General features: G+C 39.8%; 1 protein-coding gene across 3 annotated transcripts; it reads right to left on the bottom strand.

The window, feature by feature from the left end:
• Positions 1–2,588: 2,588 nt before the first annotated feature.
• map1lc3b.S (microtubule associated protein 1 light chain 3 beta S homeolog) lies at positions 2,589–26,759 on the bottom strand. 3 transcript variants are annotated; one of them, XM_018240445.2, is made up of 6 exons: positions 26,722–26,759; positions 21,920–22,040; positions 21,618–21,706; positions 9,059–9,114; positions 6,524–6,630; positions 4,591–5,799 (listed from the first exon to the last, which is right to left on the bottom strand). In XM_018240445.2, exons 3-6 carry the CDS (start codon positions 21,658–21,660, stop codon positions 5,628–5,630), a joined length of 378 nt encoding a protein of 125 aa, XP_018095934.1. In that variant the 5' UTR covers positions 21,661–21,706; positions 21,920–22,040; positions 26,722–26,759; the 3' UTR covers positions 4,591–5,627.
• Between the last annotated feature and the right edge of the window lie 216 nt (positions 26,760–26,975).

Raw genomic sequence — 26,975 nt, 5'->3', positions numbered from 1 at the left:
TGCTGCTCGCAGATACTCTCTTTTCCTCATCCCCAGAGTGTCACGTCACTGAGCCCCCATGGCTGACACTAATGACGCTGGACGCGGCCGCAGCGGGGGGCAGGGGCTAAGTAAATAACCTTGGAGGGCCGTATCCAGCCCTCAGTTTGAGGAACCCTGGATTACATTATATATATTATATTATAATATAACTGCTGTTTAGTTACAAGACTTTCTGTAGAATTGTTTAAAGTAATGTGGCTGAAATGTATGGTTTTATTTGACCTTAATTTGGGTTACCACAGTAACCATGACATCACACTGCTTCTCCTTAAAGTAATTTTCACTTCCTCCACTTTGGTCTCTTGACAAAGCTACGCTGGGTAGTGAAACGTCTGTTGATAAGTAGAGACACCTATAGGGGAAGGGACCCCTCTCTGATCCTGTGAACAGATGTCTCCCAGAAATAGTCTCTTCCCAGGAGCCCAGTGGATGAATTTGAAAGATATGCTGCTCGTTGGATGTAATTAGACAGAAGTTAGCTATAGCGGCGTATGGAACAGTTGGGGTTCAATATTTTATTGAATAGTTTATCTATATCGCATCTGCGATGGTGAATACGCATTGGCGCCACGTAACATGATCTTATTCAATATGCTGTAAAGCAGTGATCTCCAACCAGTAGCGCGTGAGCAACATGTTGCTCTCTAATCCCTTGAATGTTGCTCCCAGTGGCCTCAAAGCAGCATCTTATTTTTTAATTCCAGGCTTGGAGGCAAGTTTTAGTTGCATTAAAACCAGGTGTACTGCCCAACAGAGCCCAAATAGCCAATCACGACCCTTGTTTGGCACCCCAAGAACATTTTTCATGCTGGTGTTGCTCCCCAACTCCTTTTACTTCTGAATGTTGCTCACGGGTTCAAAAGGTTGGGGATCCCTGCTGTAAAGCATTAAACTATAACTCACGCAAGCAAATCTGTGCACCTAGGCATATGAACACCGCACTGATCTTTTACTGAAATATTCTGGATATTAATACAGGCGCCACAATGGGAGTTGTTTTACAAGTAGGAAACTAATTTTGGTATCCAAGACATTATTTGTGACTTACACTGAACACTCACCCTGGAGGAAGCAAGTTAATTACAATGGTGCATAGATAATTAGTCTGCAGAAACTCTTTCAACATACATATAGCAAGCTTACAAGTAGGAGTGACTATTTTTGCGTTCAATACTAACAGCAGTTATTATTCACAGTATCGTGATAACATTATTACTTTATAATATAATGGCTTGTGCCACAGGTGGGAGGGGCCCCTCCTTTTAATATGCATGGTTGACTAATAAATATCGCCATGTTAACTACACTCAATATTACAGATATACACCCATATGTAATAAAAGGCATTAAGTTTGCCCAGGAGCAGTAACCAATCGCAACCAGTAGGATCTTTCCTGCCGATCAGTAAATGCTACTTTCTGATTGGTTGCTATAGGTTACTACTCTTGGGAAAACTTAGGGCCTTTTATTACATAACCCCCTAAGTATCTTATTACTGGGCTTTCTAGGGATGAAGTTCTATTGTGTTTCTTGTCTCACATTATGGTCATTTAAAAACAGTAGGCGTTCTCCAGCGCAATCTCCTTGCGCTCGCTTGCTGTAATTGTCGGACGCGCATACATAGGCTGGTAGTGAGGCGCGCGCCACATTCACCTGGCATCTTTAAAAATAACCGCCTACTGTTTTTTTTATTGGTGGGTGGGCGGGTCAGGCAGAAGAGAGCAGAAGCCGCTGGCCGTGACGGTTTTCTGTACAAGTGAACTGAGCGGATTGTGGGGGAATCATTCCCCAAAGCCAAGGATAGATTATAGATTTCTACCATAGATCCCCTTTAAGTAGTGACACCCCCAATTATATCTTATTTACCATTGTTCAGTCATTTTTATTTTAGCATTTCCTTATGTGGCAGAGCAATCTGCAAACAAAGTGCTGCTTCACTTAAACCACAGAGCAAACCCTGGATGTTCGGGGCAACAGATTTATGCCATCCAAGTTCTGTGGATATATCTAAATTAACCCTCCATCTGAATATATATATATATATATATATATATATATATATATATATATATATATATATATATATATTACATTATTTTTAATACACTGTTATGCTCTTGTATTGCTATGGCTGGTAATGAAAAATTATGATTGAACAAATGTGCTAATAAATGGTATATCTGCCGTTACTTCTTCCTTTATTTAAGGGAGAAGAAAACCCCTCTCCGTTTTTGACATGAGCTCATTCAGTTGGATTTATAATTCCACAGATTTAAAGAAACCATGATGATGATTTAGATGTGCTGGGTTTGAACTCGATGGTGTTTTTTCAGCCCATCTTAACTATGTATAGTCATTCAACCACTCCCTCACCTTGTTCCATTGTGAAGTGGTGGAATCTGGGATTTAAAGTCCCTCTGCTTTCCATGGTGGGAGGTGCACAGATTCTCTGGAATCCAGAGGGACTTCAAGTTCCAGAAGGGCCAGCAATGGTGGAGGTGCTGGTAATAACACTTCGTACATCTGGATAAAGACATCGCTGCAGATTATGTATAAAACACCTTTATTCATACAGGAATAGAAGAACATAAAACCCATAATAGATTACAGACATTTTAGTTATTCAACAAGAGTTTAAGCGGGTCAGTCATATAGAGTTTACAAAGATAAAACGCAAAACAAAAACAGGCATAAAATACATGCAAAAACGAACATAGAAGCAAATTAAATGCTCTGGTGCTGTGATATATTGCTTGTGAACGTATATTTCTAAATAACTGTTCCTAAATTAAATTAAAATTCCATCTTAATTAAAAAAAAATATTTTGCCATAAAGATAACAAAGCACTTCAGCATAAGGAGTCATTTGCTCTTAGGGGCCTATTTATTAAGCTGTATATAAACAACCACCTTTAACACCATGATACACTGTGCAATCTTGTATATTTATTTTGCCGTGTAACGAATGTGAAGTGGGGTCAAAATTCTGGAGTAAAGGATAATTTGCACCAAATTTAAAAAAAAATTTTTTTCCTTCTGCTGAATCGTATCCCTTTGACTTTAACAGAACTAAAGCCTACATAAGAAAATGACTAGAAATTATGCATTTTGTATACTGAACTTACTATAACAGCCCAAAGGTTCAGCAGCTCTATAATTGTAATAATTCAAACTTTTGTTATGCACAGGAACCCGCCATCTTGGATCATGCACATGCTCAGTGTGCCCTGGCCTGCTAAATTCAGGGAGCAAAGATCAACATAGTCAGGGGCAGATTCACTGAAGGGCGAAGTGACTTAACGCCGGCGCAAATTCACCAGCGTGACGTCAATTCGTTACTTCACCGATTTACTAACGGGCGCTGGCGTAAATTCGCTAGCGAAGTGGACCTACTCTAGCGCTACTACGCAACCTTATGCCAGACAAAGTTGCGTTATGGCGAAGGGACCTAACTACGCTAATTCACTAACTTGCGGATTTTCATGAACGTTAACTCTTGCGCCAGACTTGCCTTCGCCAACTGAGACCAGGCGAAAAAAAAAGTTGAAATTTTTTCTGGCGTCTTTCCCTTTTTTAAGGGTGATAGGCTGAAAAAGATCGTACATTTTTTTGGGGGCTACCTTCCTTCCCCCCAACATATGGCACCTAAACTATACAGTGGGCACATGTGTAGGGCAAAATAACACCTCTATATTATTTTATGAAGGTTTCCCAGGCTTGTGTAGTGTAATGTATTTGCTGCTACATATACGTCCATTCAGCTTTAACTTGGCGCCGTATGCAAATTAGGCATCGCTAGCGTAACTTCGCTTTGCTTGACGAATTAACGCTAGCGCAAATTCGCTACCGTTCGCCTCCCTGAGCGCAACTTCAGATTTTAGTGAATTAGCGGCGCCCTGGAGAAGTGCGGCAAAGGCGTCGCTAGCGCATTTTTGCTGCTTAGTGAATTTGCCCCTCACAGTGAGGTCAATTCTAATACACTGGTTCCATGTAATGTGAATCTGAATAAATTACTAGCCTTGTATTATGACTTATATTTTATATATACAGTATATTTTGCGTCAGTCCCTAACTGACAGCAGCACAGAGAATGTGCAGTGAATCAGCAGAAAGGAATATGGGGAACAACTAGGGCATCTTTGGAGGCACAGATCTTTACTGCTAAAGGGCCATGTTGGCTGGTACAGAAGCCATAACGTGTGGCATTTCTAGTACAATTCTTTGTTGAGCTTTACTTCTTAAACAGACGTCATAAAAAATAAAGTTTGTGGAAAAAATCAATATACGCACCTTATAGCACCACTTTTAAACTGTAAAGGATTCTGCCTGCAGATAGAATGGCTTAAAATCACAAATAAGGAGAACATCACGGCCTGATAAATAGCTTCTGTATTCTACACCAATTTTTGGTGTAAATCATTTTACACAACTTGATAAATAGGCCCCTTAATGTACATCATGTGTAAGTCTTCAGCCTTGACTCTGGGCACAGCTAAAGCTGATGGGTCTCTGAGTAAACTTTGGTTTAGGGTCCAACATTTTCTAATCCCGCACCCTCTATCCACCTGTAATCCTTATCTCCTGCATGTGGGGTTATAAATTACTCCAATCAAACTACTGTCCTTCTGTGTAAAAAGATGGAATCATTTAATATGTATTTAATATGGAGTGCCCCTTCGGTCCAAGGACCTGTTTGGTTACAAACTTTTGTAGCTATGCCCCTGGCCAGGACATACATTTGCAGCTGTATTCAAAATAATCCTGCAAACAACTGGATGCCTTGTTATTAAATGTACCCCATGTACCCCAATAAAAGGACAGAAAAAGAATCTGCTTGGAAACATTATAACAAGGTACAGCATTCCCAAGTCACATTCATATAGACCCTAGAGAAATATCTGCTGACTATCCCAAGAAATCACTCAATAACTTGGCACCAGCAATACTGGCAGCATCATATACCTAGATTGTATGGAGATATATCATATGTTTTCCCATTCCCTAGCATTCAAACAGGATATCTACAGATCATGGATATCTGTGTAAGGACACTATAAACAGATCTAAGCCAGCAATGCCCTCATGGAGATCTTTGTGTCAAACCATGGGCCTTTCATTTCATCCCTTTCATTACATTGTCTCTCCCACTATAAGCTGTGGTTTAGTTCCTGCTGCGTATAACAAAGCGATGTAAAACAAAATCTTCCCAGTTTGTTATGAATGTGTGAGAAAGATCAGTGGGAACTTCCATATTCATCATAACTGAATTGCAGTCGGCTATTTCCTTAATAATACCACTGTACCCTTTAAATTGCTACGTGGGAACAATGGTAACTGGCCATTAAAGGCATATAGGTAACTTCTCGGTGTAAGTGAAGCGTAAGTATCACATGACAGAACCAATGTTGTTATTTTATTTCTAAGAACTTTAGAAGGAAAAGCAAGGAACTGAATGTTTGCCTTATTAAAATGAAATGGTGTTATGTGCAGTTTCTATAGAATATGTATTTGGGAAAGATCTGCTTCAGCAGCTTCTGTTATATTCCACCATATGTTTAAAAAGAAAACAAAGAGTTGGTTTCCATCTATGCACATTTTACTCCAAAAGTCTCCTGGGAGGCATATACCATGTACAGGAAACCATCTTCGTCCTTCTCTCGTTCATACACCTCAGCTATAGGTGTGGATACGCTCACCATGCTGCGGCCATTCACTAGCAGAAAGAAAGCCTGATTGCAGTTGAGCTGTAGGCGGCGCCTATGATGTAGAGAAACAGAATAGTGTTCATTAGAGCCTAGCGATATGGATAATATATTATTCTCACCATTCAGTTTCAGTTTGGGGAGATTAGTCGCCCCTAAGAAGAGGAGATTTGGCCCCGGGCGACTAATCTCCCAAATTGCAGCCTGTGTCTCTGCCCTAAAGAGTGACTGAAGTTTATCAGAGCACAAGTTACATGACTGGGGGCACCTGGGAAACAGACAATATGTCTAGCCCCATGTCAGATTTCAAAATTCTGAAGCAGCACTATTAACTGATGCATTTTGACAAAAGCATGTTTTCGCATGACAGTATCCCATTAGGTAAAGCTTTAGTATGAGTAGCTAAACTTTTAGTACTCACAAACAAATTATGATTATTACGTGTACTCATTTTTTTAACAAAAGTGGCCCTAAGCCCCACCCAGTGCATTGGTAATTATCCCTACTGGGGCACTGGCCAAATTTAAGTTGCTGTGCTAAAGCACTGTCACTTACTCGGGAGCACATAGGGGTTTATACACACTGCTGTTTTCCCAGAATAGAGGTGACAAAAAAAAAGGACAAAATGCCAAAAGTCTTAAGACAGATCTAAAGAAGGGAAGAGAAATCGAATAAATGTAAGAAGCAAATAACATCATTTGCTGGCTTCTGTATAAGATAATGGCATCTGGGACCAGTAAGATGCAAGATGTACGTTACTCATTGTTTTACTCTCTTACCTGATAATTTTAATAAGCTCACTCATGTTGACATGATCAGGGACCAGGAATTTAGTTTTATCAAGGACTGGCAGTTGCTTCTCCCCCTTGTATCTCTCAATGATGACCTACAAAGTAGTAAATGGAATACAAACTGTAAGCTGTGAAGTACAAAAGATTAACACGGGACAAATAAAATGTAGTGCATCAATGGTAATGTTCTAACATAGTAAGGGGAATTGATAGAAAAGTGATCTGCAGATCTCCAGCTGCTAGTAAACTACAACTCTTGGAACCCCAGTAACAGCTACTGGCTATAAAGGCTGCAATTCCGTACACATGTATCTGCTTAAGGCTTCCCTGTCTGTCTCATTAAAGCTTAAAGGATAAGTGCAACATGGTTTTTCTACTCCGTTTTCTGGCTGTAAATGCACTGTATATTTGGTACAACTACAGACAGCGTAGGACTCCCATAGTGAGGGGTCTTGATGTGGCATTTGCAGAAATTCTTGCTTTACCAATAGAATTTGTGGAAACCAAGCACAAAGCAGATATATTTATAATAGTGATGTGTGGGCCAGTCAGAGACCTGCGGGACCTGCTGATTTACCCATGGGACCCGAGAGGTTCGGGCCGTCTCAGTGCACCTTTTTGCAGGTCGCAGGCAGGTTCGGAATGAGCTCTTCTGCCTGATCTCCCCACCCGCAACCTTACGCTGCCAGCTTCAGGTTTTATAGGCACGTGTTTGCCCCACCCCTTTTTGTTATGTCATCGGCAGGCTAGTATGGGTCTATAAATAGAGGGGGGAAAGCAGAGTGAGGGTTTGGGTCGACCTGCACATCAGTAATTTATAGGGTTTTTCATGCTGGAGAAAATGCAATGCGATGTAGTGCGGCCAGTTGTGAAATGTGAAGATCCAACTCAGACTCTGAGGCCAAAGTTGCAGCACGCTGCCCTTCAGCCTCAGAGGGATCTGACAATCATTAGATGCATGTCCTATTGTGCTATCCTCAGGGTCGCCATCAGAGGGGCACAGGGGGTACAAGTGTACCGGCCCTGGCCTGAAGAGGGGCCCGGCAGTGCTGAACTTTTGAAAGAGCCAGGCCCCCCTTGACAGTGCCGAAGCCGTGACGTCTCCTTCTGAAAACCTGAATGTAGAAGTGCCGATAAACCGAAGTTTCGAATGTGGAAGTGCCGAAAAGCCGAACAGCAGAAGTCCTGAAGCAGCGAAAAGACCCGAAGCCACGAAAACAGCTGAAGTCCTGAAGTGGCGAAAAGACACAAAGCCACTATAACAGCCAAAGCCGAAGTCCTGAAGCAGCGAAAAGACCCAAAGTCACAAAAACAGCCGAAATTGAAGTCCTGAAGTGGCGAAAAGAACCGAAGTCCCGAAAGGAGGCGAAGTTGAAGTCAATTCTACTAAACACCAATGTGTATCCCCTGGCCACCAATGTATTATTTTAATATTCTTTAGGCCCCTGCCACCAATGTTTTTTAAAAAATATTTTGGGGCCCCAATTAATTGTTTTAACTTGTAAGGGGGGCCCTGGCGCCAATGTTTTTTTTTAACTTATAGGGGGGCCCTGGTGTGTGGGGGGTTGCCTTTTTTAGTGCTGATGTCTAGAGTGGGTGGGATCTGGGGTGGGGCTTGGGGGCCCCGTAAATGTTGTTGTACAAGGCCCCGTGATTTCTAATGGCGGCCCTGGCTATTCTGCAACTTTGATCTTATTCTAGCTTGCCTGTCTGAAAGACCAACTGGTCTGAGGACCATACTGTGTCATTTGGCCATCTTATACACTGATCTGATTGATAGCTTTTCTCAACAACACATCTGCCTGTGTCCCATCTACATCCCATCTCCCTCACAAGTCTAAACAGGATAACTTGAAATTGCAAGGTGGTTTGTAGTTCCCTAAGGTGCTATGTGTGCTTAGAAGATAGAGCAATATGGTTGAAACAAGCCAAACCAAATCTATGCATGTATAGCAACCTTTAGGTTAAAAGCACATGTTGCTGTTTTTAACACTTTAAGATGAGTTTAAGTAGCACTAGCCCCAAACCATGGAGTCAGAGCACCCATATGAACTGAAATGTCAGTCTATGGAACTGTGTCTTTTGGGTACTTTAATGTTATATTTTTGGACTACTTATTGCTGAGCCTTAAGTGTCCAAAACAGCCCCATATGCCATTAAATTATTTCTGTTATTTTACTTAGACTCCTTAAGGTTTGTCTCCTTTCAGTGCACTAAGCACAGACCATTCTCTTTAGATCAGAAGAGATTTGTAGCATACCATAATGATATATAAGGTAAATGACTCAGTAACTTTATGATTTCCTGTGCTATTAGATTAACACATTATGTATTTATTATTGCAATTAGATAAAGTCACTTTACATTCCAGAGGAATCTTAGGTGTTGCTGCAGCAGTGACAGGTTTGCAACTTTTATTTACTGCTTGTCATCCTGCTCCACATAATCTTTACTTTGTGTTTGGCAGAGTAAGGGTGCCAATTGGCATGCAGTTGTACTGACTTGTGACAGCAGATTACTCACCGGAATTTTTGTTGGATGCTGTTCTCTAATGAGTCTCACGTCTTCCACTCTTTGCTCTGATGGGAAAAAAAAAAAAGTTTTGACTTTAGCCATAAGGAACAAATAAACATTTATACTTGTTCAGCCTTTTTTGTGATTATACCAGTTTTTTTTTTTTACTGTGGCAATAATATGGTGCAAAAAGTACCTTATTTAATACCTCTAGAAAAAGAGCTTCCTAAAATGGCAACAGGTTTTTACCCTGAATATTAAAGGAAAACTAAAGTCTTAAATAGTATAATGCTAGAAATGCTGTATTTTGTAAATAAACATGAACTTACTGCACCAGAAGCCTAATTAAACAAATGATTTATGCTTTCAAAGTTGGCATCTTTGCAAGACCAAGACCATGCACATGCTCAGTGTGGTCTGGGCTGCTTAGGGATCGTCATAAATTATCAAAACAGCACAAGTCAAATAATATCTGCCATAGAAGCAGATACAGCAAGACTAATTAATAATCAGAATACAAAGACTGCACTGGGTCCTGTGTTGTCATGTAATCTAATGTGGATTTTATAGCTTTTGTATTATTTAATACAAACTTTCTCCAACTCTCCAGAACCAGTGGCTTTAGCAAAAAAAATCCTCCAAATGGAATCCCAGTTTATCTGTTTAAAACTGTCCCTGCAGCTTGAGTTAACATTAAAGAGGATGTCAAGGCAAAAATAAAATCCTATTTTTACTTTAACTGAAAAAGAAACCTATCCGCAATATACGGTACTTCAATTAAAAAATCTGTACAGTTTTTATAAGGAACTTGACTGTATGGAGTGAAATCCCCCCTTAATTTATTTGCTTTGACTGCTGCAGATGAATGAATCTCTATATGGTCGCCGGCTGTTCTACAACGAAACAAACAAAGCTGCTTGAGTTCTGAGAAGTCCCTCCCCCTGCATTTTGAAAGTATGATTGTTTACCTGCAGAGCAGCTAGGGACTGTCTGAAGTTTCCTATCTGCAGCAGTCAGAGCAAGTAAATGAAAGGTTTCTTATAAAAACGGTAGACATTTTTTAATTAAAGTATATATATGGAGATAGGGTTCTTTTTCACGAAAGAAAGTAAAAATGGGACTTTATTTTTTTGCCTTTACATGCCCTTTAAGATCTTAGTGTAGTACGGTAAATATGAGGACAGCTAAATTGCTCTGATTTGGTCTACAGGCCGGTCTTTCAGATCATGCAGCAGAAGTGCTGGACTGTTTTGTTCTGGCCTGTGTGTTCAACACCTCACATGCACTGTATCAAGTCATCAGTAGTGTAACCGAACATATATTTGTTATTAGAATTTACATAAACTGTAACCGCAAAAAACAGTATTTATTGCCATGAACACAATGTGGCATCCAGTATGTTAGGTATTTTAAATATACAATGTGTGACTATGTGAATAATCAGATAACAAGGAATGGAGGGGGGGGCATATTTTACTACTGGCGGCATGGGTGTCCTGGGCTGTTTGTGCCTCTAAACCTGAATAGAACACTATTACATAGCTTTGGCATGTATACTGTATAAAATATCAATAACTACAGCTGACCCATGATTCCTTCTGAAGATTTAAGCTATACCAGCTAAATGTGAAACCTCTGAACTTGACATTCAATACTTTATGCTTGAGCTTTGCTTTGCTCTGCTTGTAAGACTGGGGCAAAGGGCATGTACACAATGATCAGATCATTTCCGAGAAGCCTCTTCACAAGGGATAAGCACATTTTGTACTAACTTTCCATCTTTTCCATCCATTACCTAGTTTTGTTTGCCTTATCTGAATATTTCTGTTTCTTCTTTCACCTATTTGTGGAATAGTGCCCAAAACACTGCCCCAAACAAAAAAAAACACTTGCTTATTTCAAAATCCTTGTTTTGCAATATCTTTTTCTATTATCCTTGCAACTGCTCAATAACAAGAATAATAATAACACTGAAGCCTCACTGGCAATTTATTTCTCCCAGGGTCAGTGATCCTAGAAATCATACAACATTATCATTTGCAGGCCAGAAAGAGGCAGATAGCTAAGGAGGAAAAACTAATTATTAGTAATATATATATTATATGTATAATTTGCCCATCCCTATTCACAATAGTATTTTTTTTTTTTTTTTTAAAAAGTCCATTAAATTCAAGTTATCTGATGTATGGTTGGGCTGTCCAAATGGCACATTATTATTATTATTTTTTTTTTTTTAAATGTAAGTTTTTATTGATTTTCTTTGGTACAGTCAAGGGTTCAAAGGGAAAGAAAAAATGGTTTAGCAAAGAGACACCTGCATATGTACTGACATTGAATGTATCTCTCAATCATTGGAACATTATTATTTAATGCAACATATACCGGTAGTTGCATATCGTATATTTCAGGGGTTTCAATCGTTTTATCAATTTCAAACATAAACCAGCTGATTTCTTTCAGCAAGTTAATTGCAGGTTACAAAAAGTTAAAACATTTAAATAGTTTATATGATAATACAAAGTCTGCATGCATGTGATGTTTCAAACATCAAATAAAAAATTCAATAAAAGAATACAATAGAAGAAAATAAAGCATCAACATTTTTCTGCACAATGCCTATACAAAGAGTAAGGCACTATAAGAAAGTACTAAAATATCAATGTGAATGAGTCAACTAACTTGCTTGTAAATAGGAAGAGCTCCTGTCAAAGTCCATAATGAATTCCCTTTTATTTTCCTCTAGAATGCTCAAGTATCTAGACCAAACAAATTCTCATTTTCTGATTCCCTGTTCTACAAAATATCGCCTCTTGTAGGCAAAGATTGTAAAGGAAACTCAAAACAATTTCCAATGAAGGTGTGTTGTCTTTTATCCAATACAAAAAGAATGCCTTACGAGCTGCAGCTATCAATACGATACAGAAGTGAAAGATATCCTCAGAAATATTAAGATCCAAAGCCTTATTTTCCGTTGAATAGAGTCTTTGTGATCTAATAAAGTGAACAAAGAGGTCAGAACTATGTCTAGTTTTATTTTTTCTTTAATGAACCTTTCCATATTACCCCAACATTTTTTAACATCAGGACACGACCATAAGTAGTGAAAGATATCTATATTTAGTTGCTTACATTTTGGGCAAACAGAAACCGCTGAGAGGTTTTGAAATTTTTCAGAAATTAGACCATACCCCAAATTTAATAATCTAAATTGCTGGTCTCTCCAACTCTCATCATTAATGCTCTCATGATTACTTTGCAAATTAGATAAAAGCTGTATATTTCTACTAATTAATTAAAAAATGACAGATTTGTTAGTAGCCATCACCACTTTCTTTGACAAGTTATACAGGTCTCCCCTTAACCAGTACTTATAGAACAGTACAAATAAATACACAATTTTATCTGCTAAATTCTAGGTATAAAAAGCTCAACAGACATTATTTTTTCATTATCTTGGAAATAGGGACTTGGAATCAAACTCCCAAACTGATGAACATCCCCAACATACGTCTGTAACAAATCCACCATAAATGCACTGTGTAGGCATGAAGGACACACGTCCCTACTCTAGAGAATATTGTCACTTGTTTCCTTAGTATTGGTGTCATATGTCTTTTGCTGAGCACTTGGCTGAATAACGTATTTCTATTTACACAGCTCTGTAATTATTCAGAATTCCAGGGATATGTAAGAACCTGAGAATGTGTCACCTGCTGCTGTAATAAATGGGATCATGTTGTTCTCTTCCTCCATCTGACAAGAAAATGCTGTTGTTAAATTTTTATGCATTTCTGCTCTTCTCTTTTTGTGCGTGCGTGTGTGTGTGTCTAAGGGGTTTATTCCCCGAAGGGATTTAATTATTTATAGGGCTCCATGGTAGTTTGGCATACCATTCAATAAGCCTCAATTGTGCATAAAAAATTGCCCTCTGGATTTTATGATTTACTTTTAAATGAAAATATAAAATGACTAATCTATTTTACTGTAACTCAAAAGCTTTAAATAAACACAATATAGATGTGATATACAGAAAGTCATGTGACAATCACGTTTGTTCTGGTGAAACATTGCCTAAGGAGATCAGTCATGACACACATTGTTTTCCACAGGTTGTGAAATCGGTTGCAATCTACTTTATGCGCGTAGTTCTTGTGACACAGAAAAATAATAATTTACGTCTGCTTTCCCCTGTCACTGCTATTATTTATAACTCAATTAATTAATAGCAGAAATACAAGTGCCTAGTGTATCTCATACAGCATTCGTATCCATTATTGTTTGATGTTTATATAGATATATAATACAAAGCTCCAAATATGGGAATTTCATGCTATTTAAGTAAACAATTGCTATTTCTGATGGAATAATAATCAGTACCATGTATTTGACTAACTAATCTGCATACATCCATATTGGAAGGCATAAAATGGATGTGGCCCTCTAATATATGTTTAAACTCCAGCCAGCTAAATTGATGCTTTGTATAGTTCCTAACTGGCTCCTTACAAGGAATAATGTGGACAGAATCAGTGAGGTTATAAGTATGATGCTGTGCAGAACACAATGGTGGAAGCCATAATTAGTTCATTAATATGTTCTAATGTTCATAATTTAAAAACAACAAAGACCAATTGCAAACTGTCCCGGAATATCACTGTTTGCATCATACTGAAAGTTTATTAAAATGTGAACTGCCCCTTTAAGTGTCATTTTAAGGCTATACAGCCCCTAAATAAATGATAGGAAAGCATCTGCACTATGGGAGACCTCCACACACTGAAACATGAACCACCAGGATTCCCAGACTGAATGGAGTTTGTAGGACCTATGGATAATGGTGGCCATAGACGTTACAATTATGGTCTTTCCTGGAAAAGATCTTTCCATGAAAGTTTGTTTGTTTCAGTACACACATGTAGAGCTGAATCGTCAGATATACAAGTAGAAACAATAGAATTCTACCTGTATCTGACCATTCAACACTAACAATGGCCGATGTTCAAAATTTCTACATTTTCCAGCCCGCCCAATCGACGAGCCGACCGAAATCCAAGTCTTCTGCTAATATCAGTCGGCTTGTTTCCCACCATACACGCACCGAATATCATATGAAAAAAATTTTGTACGATATTATCAGTGTGTCTATAAGCCATTTTGAAGATATCGGCTTGTCACAGCAAGAACTGAGACACATGTATGTGTAGGGTAATGGCTTATCCAAATCAAACACTACTCCCTCCATTCATGCACAAAGACAAAGCACTTCCTGTGTTAATAGAACTATTTCCCGCATTAACACTTTAAACACCAGCTGGTAAGAATGCAATTTGCCAATATACACACCTAGAGAAAGCATAAACTGCAAACCATAAGATGAAGCTTATATGTGGAAACATTGCCTTGACAAAAGCACCAAGAGAAAAGAAAATGAATTCAGACTGTGTTGGCAAAGATGTCCCGGACACAAACAACTTCAATGATAGCAGGAATTGTCCCCAGTGAGCCACACTATCACAAATAAAGTGCATTGAAACCAGATTATGTATTCCCTCCCACATGACACCGGCTGACTTATACATTAATTATTACTTTGATTTTCCTGGTTGTCTCTGACTCAGAAGACTTCAGTGTTGCTATTTGTCTAGACGCCACAATTTTCACAGCATGACTTAAATGAAAATATCAATTTCACATCAATATGCTAGAAACATCCCTAACCACTTGTATAAATGGAGAATACAATAATGGGCATACATTTTGCCTATTAACAGATAGAAACCAGTCCGGTGGTCAGTAAATGCTACTTGCCTGGTGTAAAATGTATTTTAGTCACTGGGGAGGGTGCCTAAAAAATTGTCAACTCCCTTTGATTTTGAGTTTCTTTCTCCTTTTATCTCCCTGATGGGCTTCATTCCATCCTGTAACTAAAATGCTCGTAGTGATCCTAACATTAAAAAATGCTTATAAGATTATCATTGTTATTTTCTTTTTACTGTTGGCAGCCTATTCACTAATTTTTGATGAAAAAGAAACCGTGGCAAAACTTGTGCGACTTTTTTTCTTGATGCTATTTTATTCAAGAAAAAAACACAATTCAAAAATATTTCTGTGTGCATTTTTTCCTTAAAAAAAAAAAAAAAAGTTGCATGCCAGCGAGAATCAATCGTTCCATTAATTTTCAATGAGACTATGAAATTCTGGGAAAATAACTTTAGAATTTGAACTGTTACAGACAATTCCTATTGAGTCTTATTGAACCTCACTACCTTTTACTACCCAAGTTTTTTCTGGCAACTTTACATGGTTTTATTATTTAAAAAATCCCGACTAGTCTAGGTTCCAAAAACTATTCCTGACTAGTCACGTTCATTTTTTTTTTTTGCTGTGTTTTTTCTTGAATTGAAAATACTAAAACTTGATAAATCGGCCTCTCAATCTTTCGATCGATGCACACATCTATTAAAATTTAATTATAAAGTTTTGGGGTATATGCTATCTTTATAGTAATAACTGTGCACAGGTCCACTTGTTAGCCAATCCCTTCTGACGCGTTTCGCACTATTGGGCGCTTTATAGGAGTAGGTCCTCTGATGAAGCACCCAATAGCACGAAATGCGTCAGGAGGGAGTGGCTAACACAAGGTAGACAGGCCAGGGGGGAGACACTGCACTGTCCTCTAATAAATCGCCCAATAGCGCGAATAGGGTCAGGAGGGAGTGGCTAACACAAGGTAGGCAGACCGGGGGGAGGGACACTGCACGGTGGTGTGTTTGAATTTATTAACATGAAGTTTTGCTGTGGATAAAATGCACAAATACATGTTTTAAGTAGGAAGCTGTGCATGTCTTTTATTTAGCACACATCTATTAATCTTTTAATGACGACAGAAGTAAAAATTCTGTACCTACTGAAGAAACAAACTTACAAATTGCATTGTAATGTTTGGGGTGCTACAAACCACTGTTTTTTCTGTAAAATGTGCTTTACTAATGTGCAGTGCTTCTCATACCATAATTTATGGTTCCCACTGCCTCTCACTGTATATGATATGCTTAGGGTAAACTGTCCACTGCCTTTCGATGTATATTGTACTTGGGGTGCATAATTCCGCTGCTCTTACTGTATAATATAAAGCCAATACTATCATATTCAAATCACCATCAGCTTGTCCTTGAGTTTATTCCCAGGGTGCTCTCTCTCACACCTAAATATTTCTAGAGAGGGGAAACAGGACAAATCATGAACTCACCCCTTAACCCCTTGAGAAGAAGTCTCATATGCAGAAAAAGAAAAATGTTAGCACAAAAGGTAAAGATATTGATCTGTGATCAAGAAACAACTATAGTGCTCATATAGGACTGCAGTCGCAACTGCACAAAAATGGGTGCAATTGCACATACATACACCATTCATTAAGCGTACTTGCTTCTAAACATGCCCTTTGCACTTGTACCAAGCTGCCCCTATGTCTGTCCAGTCTGTTCTGATGAACTGTGCAAAATACACCTACTGATGCAGGGGAACCTTGTCCAGCTGAAAGGCATCAGTAAATCCACGAGTCTTCATCCTGACAGAAATTTTGAACCTGACTAATCAACATCTGGACAATTTTCAGGCACATATTGCTTGGGCAAGCCCATCAGAGGGCCCCATACATGGGCCAATAGGATGGGCAGAATTGGCAGCCTGTGTTTGGCCACCTTTATTCCGAACAATCCTGTTGTTTGAATGTATGTTACATTCAACTAGTCACATGACAATTGGATAAAACAGACTGGATACAACAGACTCCCATAGCACTTCTTAAAGATAACTAGAAACAGGTTACCAGGGACAAGTATCCCCACCCAGTAGGACCTTAGATTGTAAACTCTGCAAGAGAGGACTAAAGTAAATGATGTACAAGCTCTGTAATGTACCACAAAATAGCTTAGTGCTATATTAAGGATAATAACCCCTCTGCTAATTTCCCTTAGAAATTTAGATCTGTAATTTATTTAGATTGGTTATTAGTATAGCTGTGTTTAGCCACCTTTTATGTCCAAGAGCTTTTGGAGAATTAGACATGGTGTATTTTTTAGCCTCCATAAAGTCTGACCCATATGCCACTACCTTTAAACTGACCATAAATAGGATTTGCAAGGTGTAGATTCTGCACCTCCAATCCAAGCTGCTAGTTTATTGGCCTATGTATTTGACATTTCTGACATATATTGGGCAGGTTAGAAAAATCTGACAGGCCAGATCCTCGTCATCATTTTGCTGTTGTCCCCTCCAAACATGTTTCCATGGGCCTGCAATACATTTACAGCAGGGACAAAATGATCAGATCTAGTCAAGGGAAGAGGTAGAAAAATCGGGCAAAATCCCCCTGCTTGTTTGGCAACCTTCCTGTGTATGCAAAGCAATGAAATAATGTATTTTATAGAGTATATAGCACATTTTCATTTTCTGCTGGTTCTGGCCCTTTAAATGCAGTAACAAACGCTATGCCAATGCCAAATCCAATTGTTTTATGACATGCTTGCCAGTAAATAGAGAGCTAAGCCTGCACTAATGTAAAATACAGGGAAAGTACAAAGCAAGAGGATGTGCTTATAAAAGATGCATGTGCTACTAAAATAGATGGTGTAATAGATGCCTTATCTTACAAAACCTAAAGTTTAGTGTTTAATTTCGTCTGTGTATTGCTGGTAAAACATGCAAAAAAAATCTCAGTATAGAGGGTTGTTTCCAGAATGTGCTTCTTCCACTCCCACTACTACTACTATGTAAAGTAGGCCTACAGCCTGACAAGATCCAACATGGCCGCCTACAACAACAAAAAAAAAGAATTTGATTTTATAATATTGTTTAAGCTTTTGAAGCAAACAAAAGGGCAGGCTAACGTTATATCATATTTAAATGTGTATGAAACCCTTTCAATTCTTCAGAGTCAGTGGACCTTTAAATATTTTTCATTATGCGGAATGTTTCTTTCTTCTAGGTGCTAAAACTCCCTTCATGTAGAAAGATACACAGCAGACAAGCCTGAAAATCTACAGAACCAACTAAATTGCCTCCAGGTCGTGCATCCGGCAGCACTAAGTTGCGGTAACCAACAGGTTATATAGTGAATAAAAGAAAAACCCTGCATTAACCACTGCATGATGACTTCACTCAGATCAAAGGGCTACAGCTCAGAAGAGATTTAACCTTTTCGATACCCGAGGAAGCAACAGCAACTTTAGGTTGCTAAAGTGAACTTGATTCTAATTCTGTCTGCGAACTTGTACTGCTTCATTTGATACTCCTAAAAGCTAATGGCTTCCAAACAAAATTCCTAAACCAGAACAGAAGCCCTGGCAACAACCCAATAAAACGATGTCAAAATATAAATATGCTCAGACCATGCTCTCGCAGACATGTTTGGGATATATCTGGGACACTTCCCTGCCACTGCGCTGGGGGGGGGGGGTATTTTGCATTTTTAAGTTGAATGGCTTCTACCCAAACAGCTTTAACATGTCACAGACAAATAAGCTGATATAAAGCAGCTCTGGGTGGGATCCAGAATCTCCTAATCAACATATAATTTAACATATGTATTGTCACCCTTCAGCGCTCCTGATGCTCAGTAAGATGCCTACTCTAGTTCCAGACACCTGGCCCTATACAGATGATAAAGACAAGACATGCTTACCAAACAGCAATGACCCACAGATATCAAGGAGTGGTTAGTTCATTGTTGTAAGACTTTTCCAGTTCAAGCCCCTATTGGAGCCCCTATTAGCTCATGACCCCCCACCCCACATAACAATGTTACAGGTATGTAAAACCATCAGACCTTCTGCCACAACAAATCTAGAGCAACAAATAGGTATTCATCCTGGTTCTCACCATAACCGACATTCAAGCTGGGCTTTTAGTCTAGCTAAAAGAACAAATTTCTCCCCAAATCTCACCCTAAATAGGCTTCAGGCTCAGCCTGCCTGTACGTGTTCAAGCTGTCCTAGGAGGCCACTGGGTAAGGCAAAGAAACATATGTTCCATCGTATGGGTATAGGATCCAGTATCCGGAAACCTGTTTATTTGGGTTTATTTAATGTTTATTTAATGTTTGTAGCAGACTTAAAGGGGTGGTAACTTTTATTATGATATAGAACGGCCAATTCTAAGCAACTTTTCAATTGGTTTTCATTATTTATTTCTTATAGTTTTATAGTTATTTGCCTTTTTCTTCTGATTCTTTGCAGCTTTCAAATGGGCGTCGCTGACTCCCTTCTAAAAAAAACAAATGCTCTGTAAGGCTACAAATGTTTTGTTATTGCTACTTTTTATTACTGATCCTTCTATTCAGGCCTCTCCTATTTATATTCCAGTCTCTTATTCAAATAAGTGCATGGTTGCTAGGGTAAGTTGGACCCTAGATACCAGATTGGTTAAGATGCAAATTGAAGAGCTGCTGAATAAAAAGCTTAATAACTCAAAAAACTATAATAATAAAAATTTAAAACAAATTGCAAATTGTCTCAGAATATCACTCTCTACATCATACTAAAAGTTATCTCAAAGTGAACAACCCCTTTAAGCTATAGAGACCCCTTATCCAGAATGCCCCAGGTCCTGAGCATTCTGGATAACAGATTCCATACCTGTACTCAAAGACATGTGAACTAGAATGCTCCCACAAGCATATTAAGTCCATTTAAACGACTACTTAGGGATACTGTCATGGGAAAAAACGCACCAGTTACTAGTGCTGCTCTGAAATCCATTTCTCAAAAGAGTAAACAGATTTTTTTATATTTCATTTTGAAATCTGACATGGGGCTAGACATATTGTCAGTTTCCCAGCTGCCCCCAGTCATGTGCTCTGATAAACTTTAGTCACTCTGTACTGCAAGTTGGAGTGATACCACCCTCTCCCTTTTCTACAAAAAAAAAAAACAATGGGAAGGTAACCAGATAGCAGCTCCCTAAGGGAAGAGACACACGGGAAGATTCAGGGAGATTTAGTCGCCCTGTGACAAATCGCTTCTTCTTCCGGTGACTAATCTCCCTGAAAAGCCTTCTAGCCGGCTAGAATCTAAATCGCCGTCGGGATGGTACTCGGAGCGCTTAGTTTCTAATGAAATTTTATATTGTAGAGTGAATAATTTGCAGTGTAAACAGTGTAATTTAGAAATCAAAACATCATAAAAATCATGACAGAATCCCTTTAAGAACAGAATATGGTTTATCTGTTGATCCTTAGACAAAAGTATAGGAATAGCAACTGCAGTACTTAGTGCTCACAATTAAACCTCAATATTATATCCCCTGATATTCTCCATAATATTACACCATTTTTTGTGGTCCTACATATACATAATGCATAATCCATTTCCCTGATGTTACATTTTCCTGGATTTAAAGAACTACATACATAAGGAAGTAGGCTAGAAATGTTGTACATTATATTTTGGGCTTCTGTACCAGCCCAAGGCAACCACAGCCTTTTAGCAGTAAAGATCGGTGTCTCCAAAGATGCCCTAGTAGCTCCCGATCTTCTTTTCTGCTGATTCACTGAACATGATCTGTGCTGCTGTCACTTACTGAGCTTAGGGACCTATTCACAATAAACAGTACACATAGAATATAAATGTTAAAAAAAAGGCTGTTTAGTAATAAATACAGATAATTACTGCATGGCAGCACAGAAACGAGTGCAACTAACATGAAAATATAATAATCAGCCTTGTAACATCGGCTTCTATTACAGGCCAACCTCATTTTCTGCTTGATAATTTGCGACGACCCCTAAGCTTAGCTTCTCAACAGCTGCTCAGAGCCCACTGAGAGTGTCGCAGACACTTTCCAAGATGGTGACCCCCTGTAACAAGTTTGAAGTCCTGGATCATTGCTGCTATTGAAAAGCTGAAACTTTAGGCTGGTGCAATAAGTTCAGTATATAAAATGTGAATTTTTTTAGCCATTCATTTTAAGGTTTTAGTTCTCCTTTAACGCCACTTTTTTCGGGTCATCTGAAATATGTCAAACGGGGGTTCCCCTGTGAAATCTATGTGTCATACACTCCTGTCGCAAGCAGAACATTGTGCTAGGGTTCAAGCCCAGACTGGCAATCAGTGAGTTCTGGCAAATGACAGAGGGGCTGCTGTAAGATGCCATAGGCAGACACTCTGGAGTGGGCTGGTGGGGGACTGGTTGGGCATCTGAAATGCCAGGGCTTATTTTGACTCCCAGACCTGCTAGGGTTTGCATTGTGCATATAGCCATGCTCAGCATTACTGTGTGCGGCTGCCTGTGTAATGAAGGCTGTAGATATAAGTCACAGGGGCTGCACTGTGTAAAAGATACACCATGATGTGTGTGGTACAGTTCAAGTGATCCTGACTCCCTTATGAATAGAGTGGCTTACAGTGCCCATCCCCCAGTACTCACTGCAGGGTTGCTCTCTAGTGAAGATGATTTCATCCTGCCTCTCTATCAGTACCATTATCATGCAGGGCCTGGGGATTCAGCTTATTGCTCTCCCCCCCTGGCCTTGGGTTACACTATTCGCAGGATCGCAGTGCGAATCACAAACCTGGGCTGCGATCTGGGTAAATACTGTGCGGTGGGCAGCACATTAACCAGTTGTACGCTGCATCTGATAGGACTGTGTCTACTCTGTCACTGGGAAGACAAAAGAAAGAGTTTTTTACATGTGCGACAATGTAACTAGCAAAATGTTAACCCTTCAAGCGTCACCAAAGTGGAAGGCACCACCTACACACCCGTAAAGTCTTACGTTCAACGGAGGGGCAGCCTGTCCTTTATCCTTTATGGTATTGTCGCGTTCACAGGCCTAACTTACTGACAACTGCTGAAGTATTGAAAAGCCCCTACCTAAACTCCTTCTTTGCTTAAAGGTCTTCTCGGAAGGCATCGTGTTGCTGTGCTGTGGAAATAGCGTTCCTTTTTCTTCCTATCTCTCGGTACAGAACTGCGCTGTCTGCTGAGCTTCTCTCTGCCATCCAAAACAAAACATTGACATCATCTCTGGCGTCATATGGGAGGAACCCAGCGCCATCTTGAGTGTGGCAGCTATCATGTAGCACTGAATACAGAACAAGTGCCCATTTATTAGTGGGGTTGTTATTATTATCGTAATTCTTGATCATATGTAATAACATTATTAACAATTTACATTATGTCTTAGGAACTGTTATATAATTGTGCCACTGTACATGTGTAATCATGAAGAGCTGCTGACTTTCAATGGTCTCTCCATTTGATGTAGGGTTGCCAGGTCTAATTTTCAAGACCTGCCAAAGTCAGCTACAAAACCAACCCAAAACTAGCCAAGAGGCACTTCAAAAGTAGCCCAAAAATAGCACAATATATGCAGTGAAAAAAGGTCTAAAAAATAAATGAATGTATGTAAAAATACGCCTTTTGCAAATTTTCACTGTTTCGCAAATTTTTCCAGGAAGCAATAATGTGACATGTTTGCCTGTCACCAGGGGCATAACTACAGAGGGGGGCCCCGGAGGTATAGTGGTCCCATAATACAATTTCAATATATTGGTAAAAAAGGTCAACCTCTAGACATTTTGGTGGCCAGACGATTTTTGCCCCAAAATTGTCTAGGAAAGTCGCAGGTAGGGTTGCCACTTGGCCGGTAAAAATGATGGTTGATCCCAATGTTAGTAATAGGAAAAAAAGATAAATATATAGGAATGCCGGTATTTTTTTACAAAAAAGTTGGCAACCCTAGTCGCAGGAAATTGCGAGAATGGAATGGGAGACTGGGGTACAGAGTCCAAAAACTGGTAACTCCCGACTTCTACGCAAGTCAGCCCCATTGCATGCTGGATGTTATAGTCTTACAATAAACTTGGCAATTTGTTAAACAAAACTACATTACCCAACATGCATTGGGAGACGCAGGCTTGGAACATTAGGGCAAGAAAAAACTTTGGCTGGTTTCCAAAGTACAAACCAGCCATAGGCCCAAAAAGTAGCCCAAATCGCTACCTTGGCTAGTTTGTACTTTCAAAACCTGCCTCAGCTTTAAATTAGTAGCCCAAATTGGCTGGAAACCCACCAACCTGGCAACTCTAATTGAAGTGCAATGTCGGCCGATTGCCCAGGCAATCCGGCTGGCCACTTTGCGCCCACGCATGTGCACAAATGAGGATACATGTGCACAAACGAGGATGCACGTGTGCAAATGAGGACGTGTGCAAACGAGGAGCAGTGCTTAAGAAATTTAGAATTTTCTTGCACCCAATTGTATTTATTGACTGATTTATTATGTTCCCCTGTCTGTAAAATTTGCATTGTTGCAGTATGTATTTACACATAGAGCTACAAGCAGGGGCGTAACTACAGAGGAAGCAGACCCTGCAGCAGGAGGTACAGGGGGTCCCATGAACAGGGTCGGACTGGGAGGCCCGGGGCCCACCGGGACTGCTGTCCAGGGGCCCCCCGCCGACCCCCACCCCCCTACTTAAACCTGTCGGCCCAGCCGTTCGGCGCGCATGCGCAACAGTGCCTTTCGGCGCGCATGCGCAACAAAGCCGCTCGGCGCGCAACAAAGCCGCTCGGCGCGCAACAAAGCCGCTTGGCGCGCATGCGCAGCAACGCCGTTCGGCGCGCATGCGCAGGCGGCACTGCGCATCGCCGGAAATAAAAAAAAATTTACCAATTGGAAATATCGGGAGAAGGGTTCTGGCCCGACACTGCCCATGAAGCCCTAGTCAATGAGCAACGTCAAGATACTGTATATTGGTAAAAAAGGACAACCTCTGGATATGTTGAGGGCCCTAAAATTTATTTGCTGTGGGGCCCGGAAACTTCTCGTTACACGACAGGCTACAAACATATATTTTGAATGAAAACACTTGGGAACCACTTGCCAAATTTCATATCTTGTTAATAGTGTGGAAAGTAAGAAAATGCTACTGTTAAATCAATATGTTAAAAAAAACAACATATTTGCAAATGTTATTGCAAAGCTACCTTTATTTCACAATCGTTAAAGAGTAAAGAAAATAGTAATTATGGCATGTGCAAAAGTTATCCACCCTAGTAATTTGGCACAGAACACAGCTTGTAAATGTCCATATGCCAGTTAAGTCAAGGGACTGTAAATTCTAAGATGCCATAGACTATCACTATCTTTTGGGCTACCGGGAGGCTGTTTGGGCATCTGTATATCTGAAATGCCAGGGCCTATTCTGAAAGCTAGTCCAGACCTAATCATTCCTTATTATCACGGTCATCTCCTACTTTAGCTTCAATTTCAGTTTCTTGACACATTTTGGGTTGCTACCTGACTGGTATTTTACCAGCCTGGCCAATGTATTAAATAGGGAAAATGATAAATATTTATTCACATTGGCATTCAAAATTTGCTGGTTTAGTTGAATCTATTTTTCCATTTATGGATTCACTCCAATGTTTAGCAAGGTCTTTTTTTCCCTCAAATGCTGCTCCTCTTTTCTCCAAATAATCCTTTGTGATTATGACCAAAGGGTTAATGCTGTTTCCAACGGCTTGTCTCAATGCTGTTTGCATACCTGAGATGTTGTATGTGATAAGGTCACAGGTAAGGCTTCTTCATAGTAAATCTTTCATGCAGATGATGCCTATGCAAATGGACCATGCTTGTGCTTGTGCACCATGGAATAGCACAACACAAACCTTAGTCTCAGCCAAACCTTAATGCAAGCCCTTCACATATGAAGATTTGCCTTTCTGGCCAGCATATGAGCAGTTTTTCTTGGTCATTCAGATCTTGCCTTGACATTAAAGGATTTCTGTCATTATTTTTATTGTGTAGTTGTTATTATTTCTAAATTACCAGTGGCATAACTATAGAGGAAGCACACCCTGTTGCAGTTGCAGAGGGTGGGAGTGAACAGGGGAGACCAGGCAGAGGAGTCAGCTTCCTCTATAGTTATAGCATAAACGGCCTGCCACCCTTCTTCTATAAATCTTTGTGCATAACCATGCAAACAAGCAGCAGGGGTGGGAGTCTTGTGCAGGTTGAAGGTGACGTTTGTGGGGGGGGGCAGTGTGCTCATGTGACACTGCCCGCATTGCATGATACAACTGCTTTCAGATAAGCTATTGTTTCTCCTACTCAATGTAACTGGTGGAGTTGTGGTCAAACTTGGGTGTTTTACTTTTAAATGCTTTTTTTATATCTACCACTAGGTGGGGCATGAGAGTATTTTTACAATGCAGGTGTCAGGGAACGTCTTATTCTTATAACCTTCTTATTGCTCTGTTGATTAGGCTACTCATACTCCTACATGTAAGGATACATTTACTACTACATCTTTCATCTAATTTGTATGGAAAGAATCATTATATTGTATTTGTAAAGCACCAGTATTTTCCATAGTGCTGTAAAATTGATGCTTAGTGCAGCAATGGCCCTTTGCTCACAAAAATGTACAGTTCAGATGAGATGAGAGCTATGGCCCCATGATAAAAGAGAAGAGAATAAGAAATTTATAGAGACAATTCTTGTATGAATCCATATACATGAGGCAAAATTGTAATAACAACATTGGGAAAAAATGATATCATTGAATAGTAAAGTTATTCATTTTCATATTTTTAATGAAGAACCGCCTTGCAATAAAAAATGGCAGCATCCTGAGGCTCACAACATCACCTGTAAGCTAAAAAGCCGAAAGCAATACATTTTCATTTCATAACATGCTAGTGAGATTGCTCTAGTCTTGTTGTGGTGTATGTATGTATGTAATTCATTTAGAGTGCTTGCAACAAAACCCTTATATGACCAATGGCTGAATTCAGTGTCTTCCAGTATTTGAGGTACAGTTGGTTCCTGTTGGCTTAATATTCCATCCTGTTGATCTTATGTACCGATTTTTACCAATTATTTCTCTCAATGGATAGCTTCCCCATCACTTGCCTGGCCCTACATCACTTGTCAAGCAGAGAGCAAAAGGGGGGAACATTATCTTAAGAAATCAATAACTAGTATATAGATTCGATCACCCATTGTTAACTTGTGATTAAGCATTATAACCAATGCTTAACCAAAGACTCATATGACCCCTTGATTCTGTGTTTTTCACAGGACTCAGTGTTTTTAATTAAGGATTTTATGCTTTTTGAGTTGGCTACACTTTAATGATAAGTAGGTTTTCTTTCACTAATATTTCTTTGCTTGATGAGGAATTTTAGACTGTATGTATGTATGCAAACTGATATTTTAGGTTTGCAGAACTTGGGCTCTACAGCCCTCGGCTGCGTGCCCTTGCGCACGTGCGTCCTCAATTGCGCACGGTTACGCACAATTACGCATGCGCGTCCTCGGTTGCGCACAATTACGAATGCGCGTCCTCGGTTACGCACAATTACGCATGCGCGTCCTCGATTGCGCACGGTTACGCACAGCTGCGGCGGGGACCGAAGTTGCTAAGGCCAGCTGGGTTGCCTGGGGCAACTGACAGACCTGGCCCGGCACTGCAATCTCCTCCTCTACTACTACCCCATAGTTCCCTGTGTCACCACCTCTGCCTCCCTCCTGCTCCACCTTTCTCTCTCTCCTTTCTGCACGGGCCGACAGGAAATAAGTTACAGGAAATGTGCTTGAGCAAAGAGCAGGAACTTCTTCACAGACACACACAGCGGTCTAGCCGTTTAGTAGCTTTGTCACTCACATTTGCCTTCTACTCTCTCCGCTCTTTTGTGTCTTCCTGTTTCTCCCTCTCTCAGTCTCGGAGCTTTCTCTTCTGTCACTCTCTTAAATTATTGTTTGTTTGTTACCCCTCCTGTTCCCTCCAGTGGCGAAACTAGATATTACTGGGCCCCACAGCAAATTATTTTTCAGGCCCCCAAAATATCTAGAGTATGACCTGTTTTACCAATATGTATTGAAATTGTATTTGAATTAGGGCCTTATGGGGCCCCTATT

This window comes from Xenopus laevis, chromosome 4S (genome assembly GCF_017654675.1).
Source record: "Xenopus laevis strain J_2021 chromosome 4S, Xenopus_laevis_v10.1, whole genome shotgun sequence".
In the NCBI taxonomy this organism is placed as follows: domain Eukaryota; kingdom Metazoa; phylum Chordata; class Amphibia; order Anura; family Pipidae; genus Xenopus; species Xenopus laevis.
Note: the sequence above shows the minus strand (reverse complement) of the source record. Positions and strands in the feature narration are given on the sequence as shown.

Coding starts and splice junctions, on each gene's coding strand:
- map1lc3b.S (XM_018240445.2), bottom strand. CDS start 21,660: ATGTGCTGCCCACCGCACAGTATTTACCCAGATCGCAGCCCAG. Junction 9,115..21,617: donor TTACCCAGATCGCAGCCCAG/GTTTGTGATTCG, acceptor TTTTCCCATCAG/AGCAAAGAGTGGAAGACGTG. Junction 5,800..6,523: donor GAGCTTATTAAAATTATCAG/GTAAGAGAGTAA, acceptor TCTACATCATAG/GCGCCGCCTACAGCTCAACT.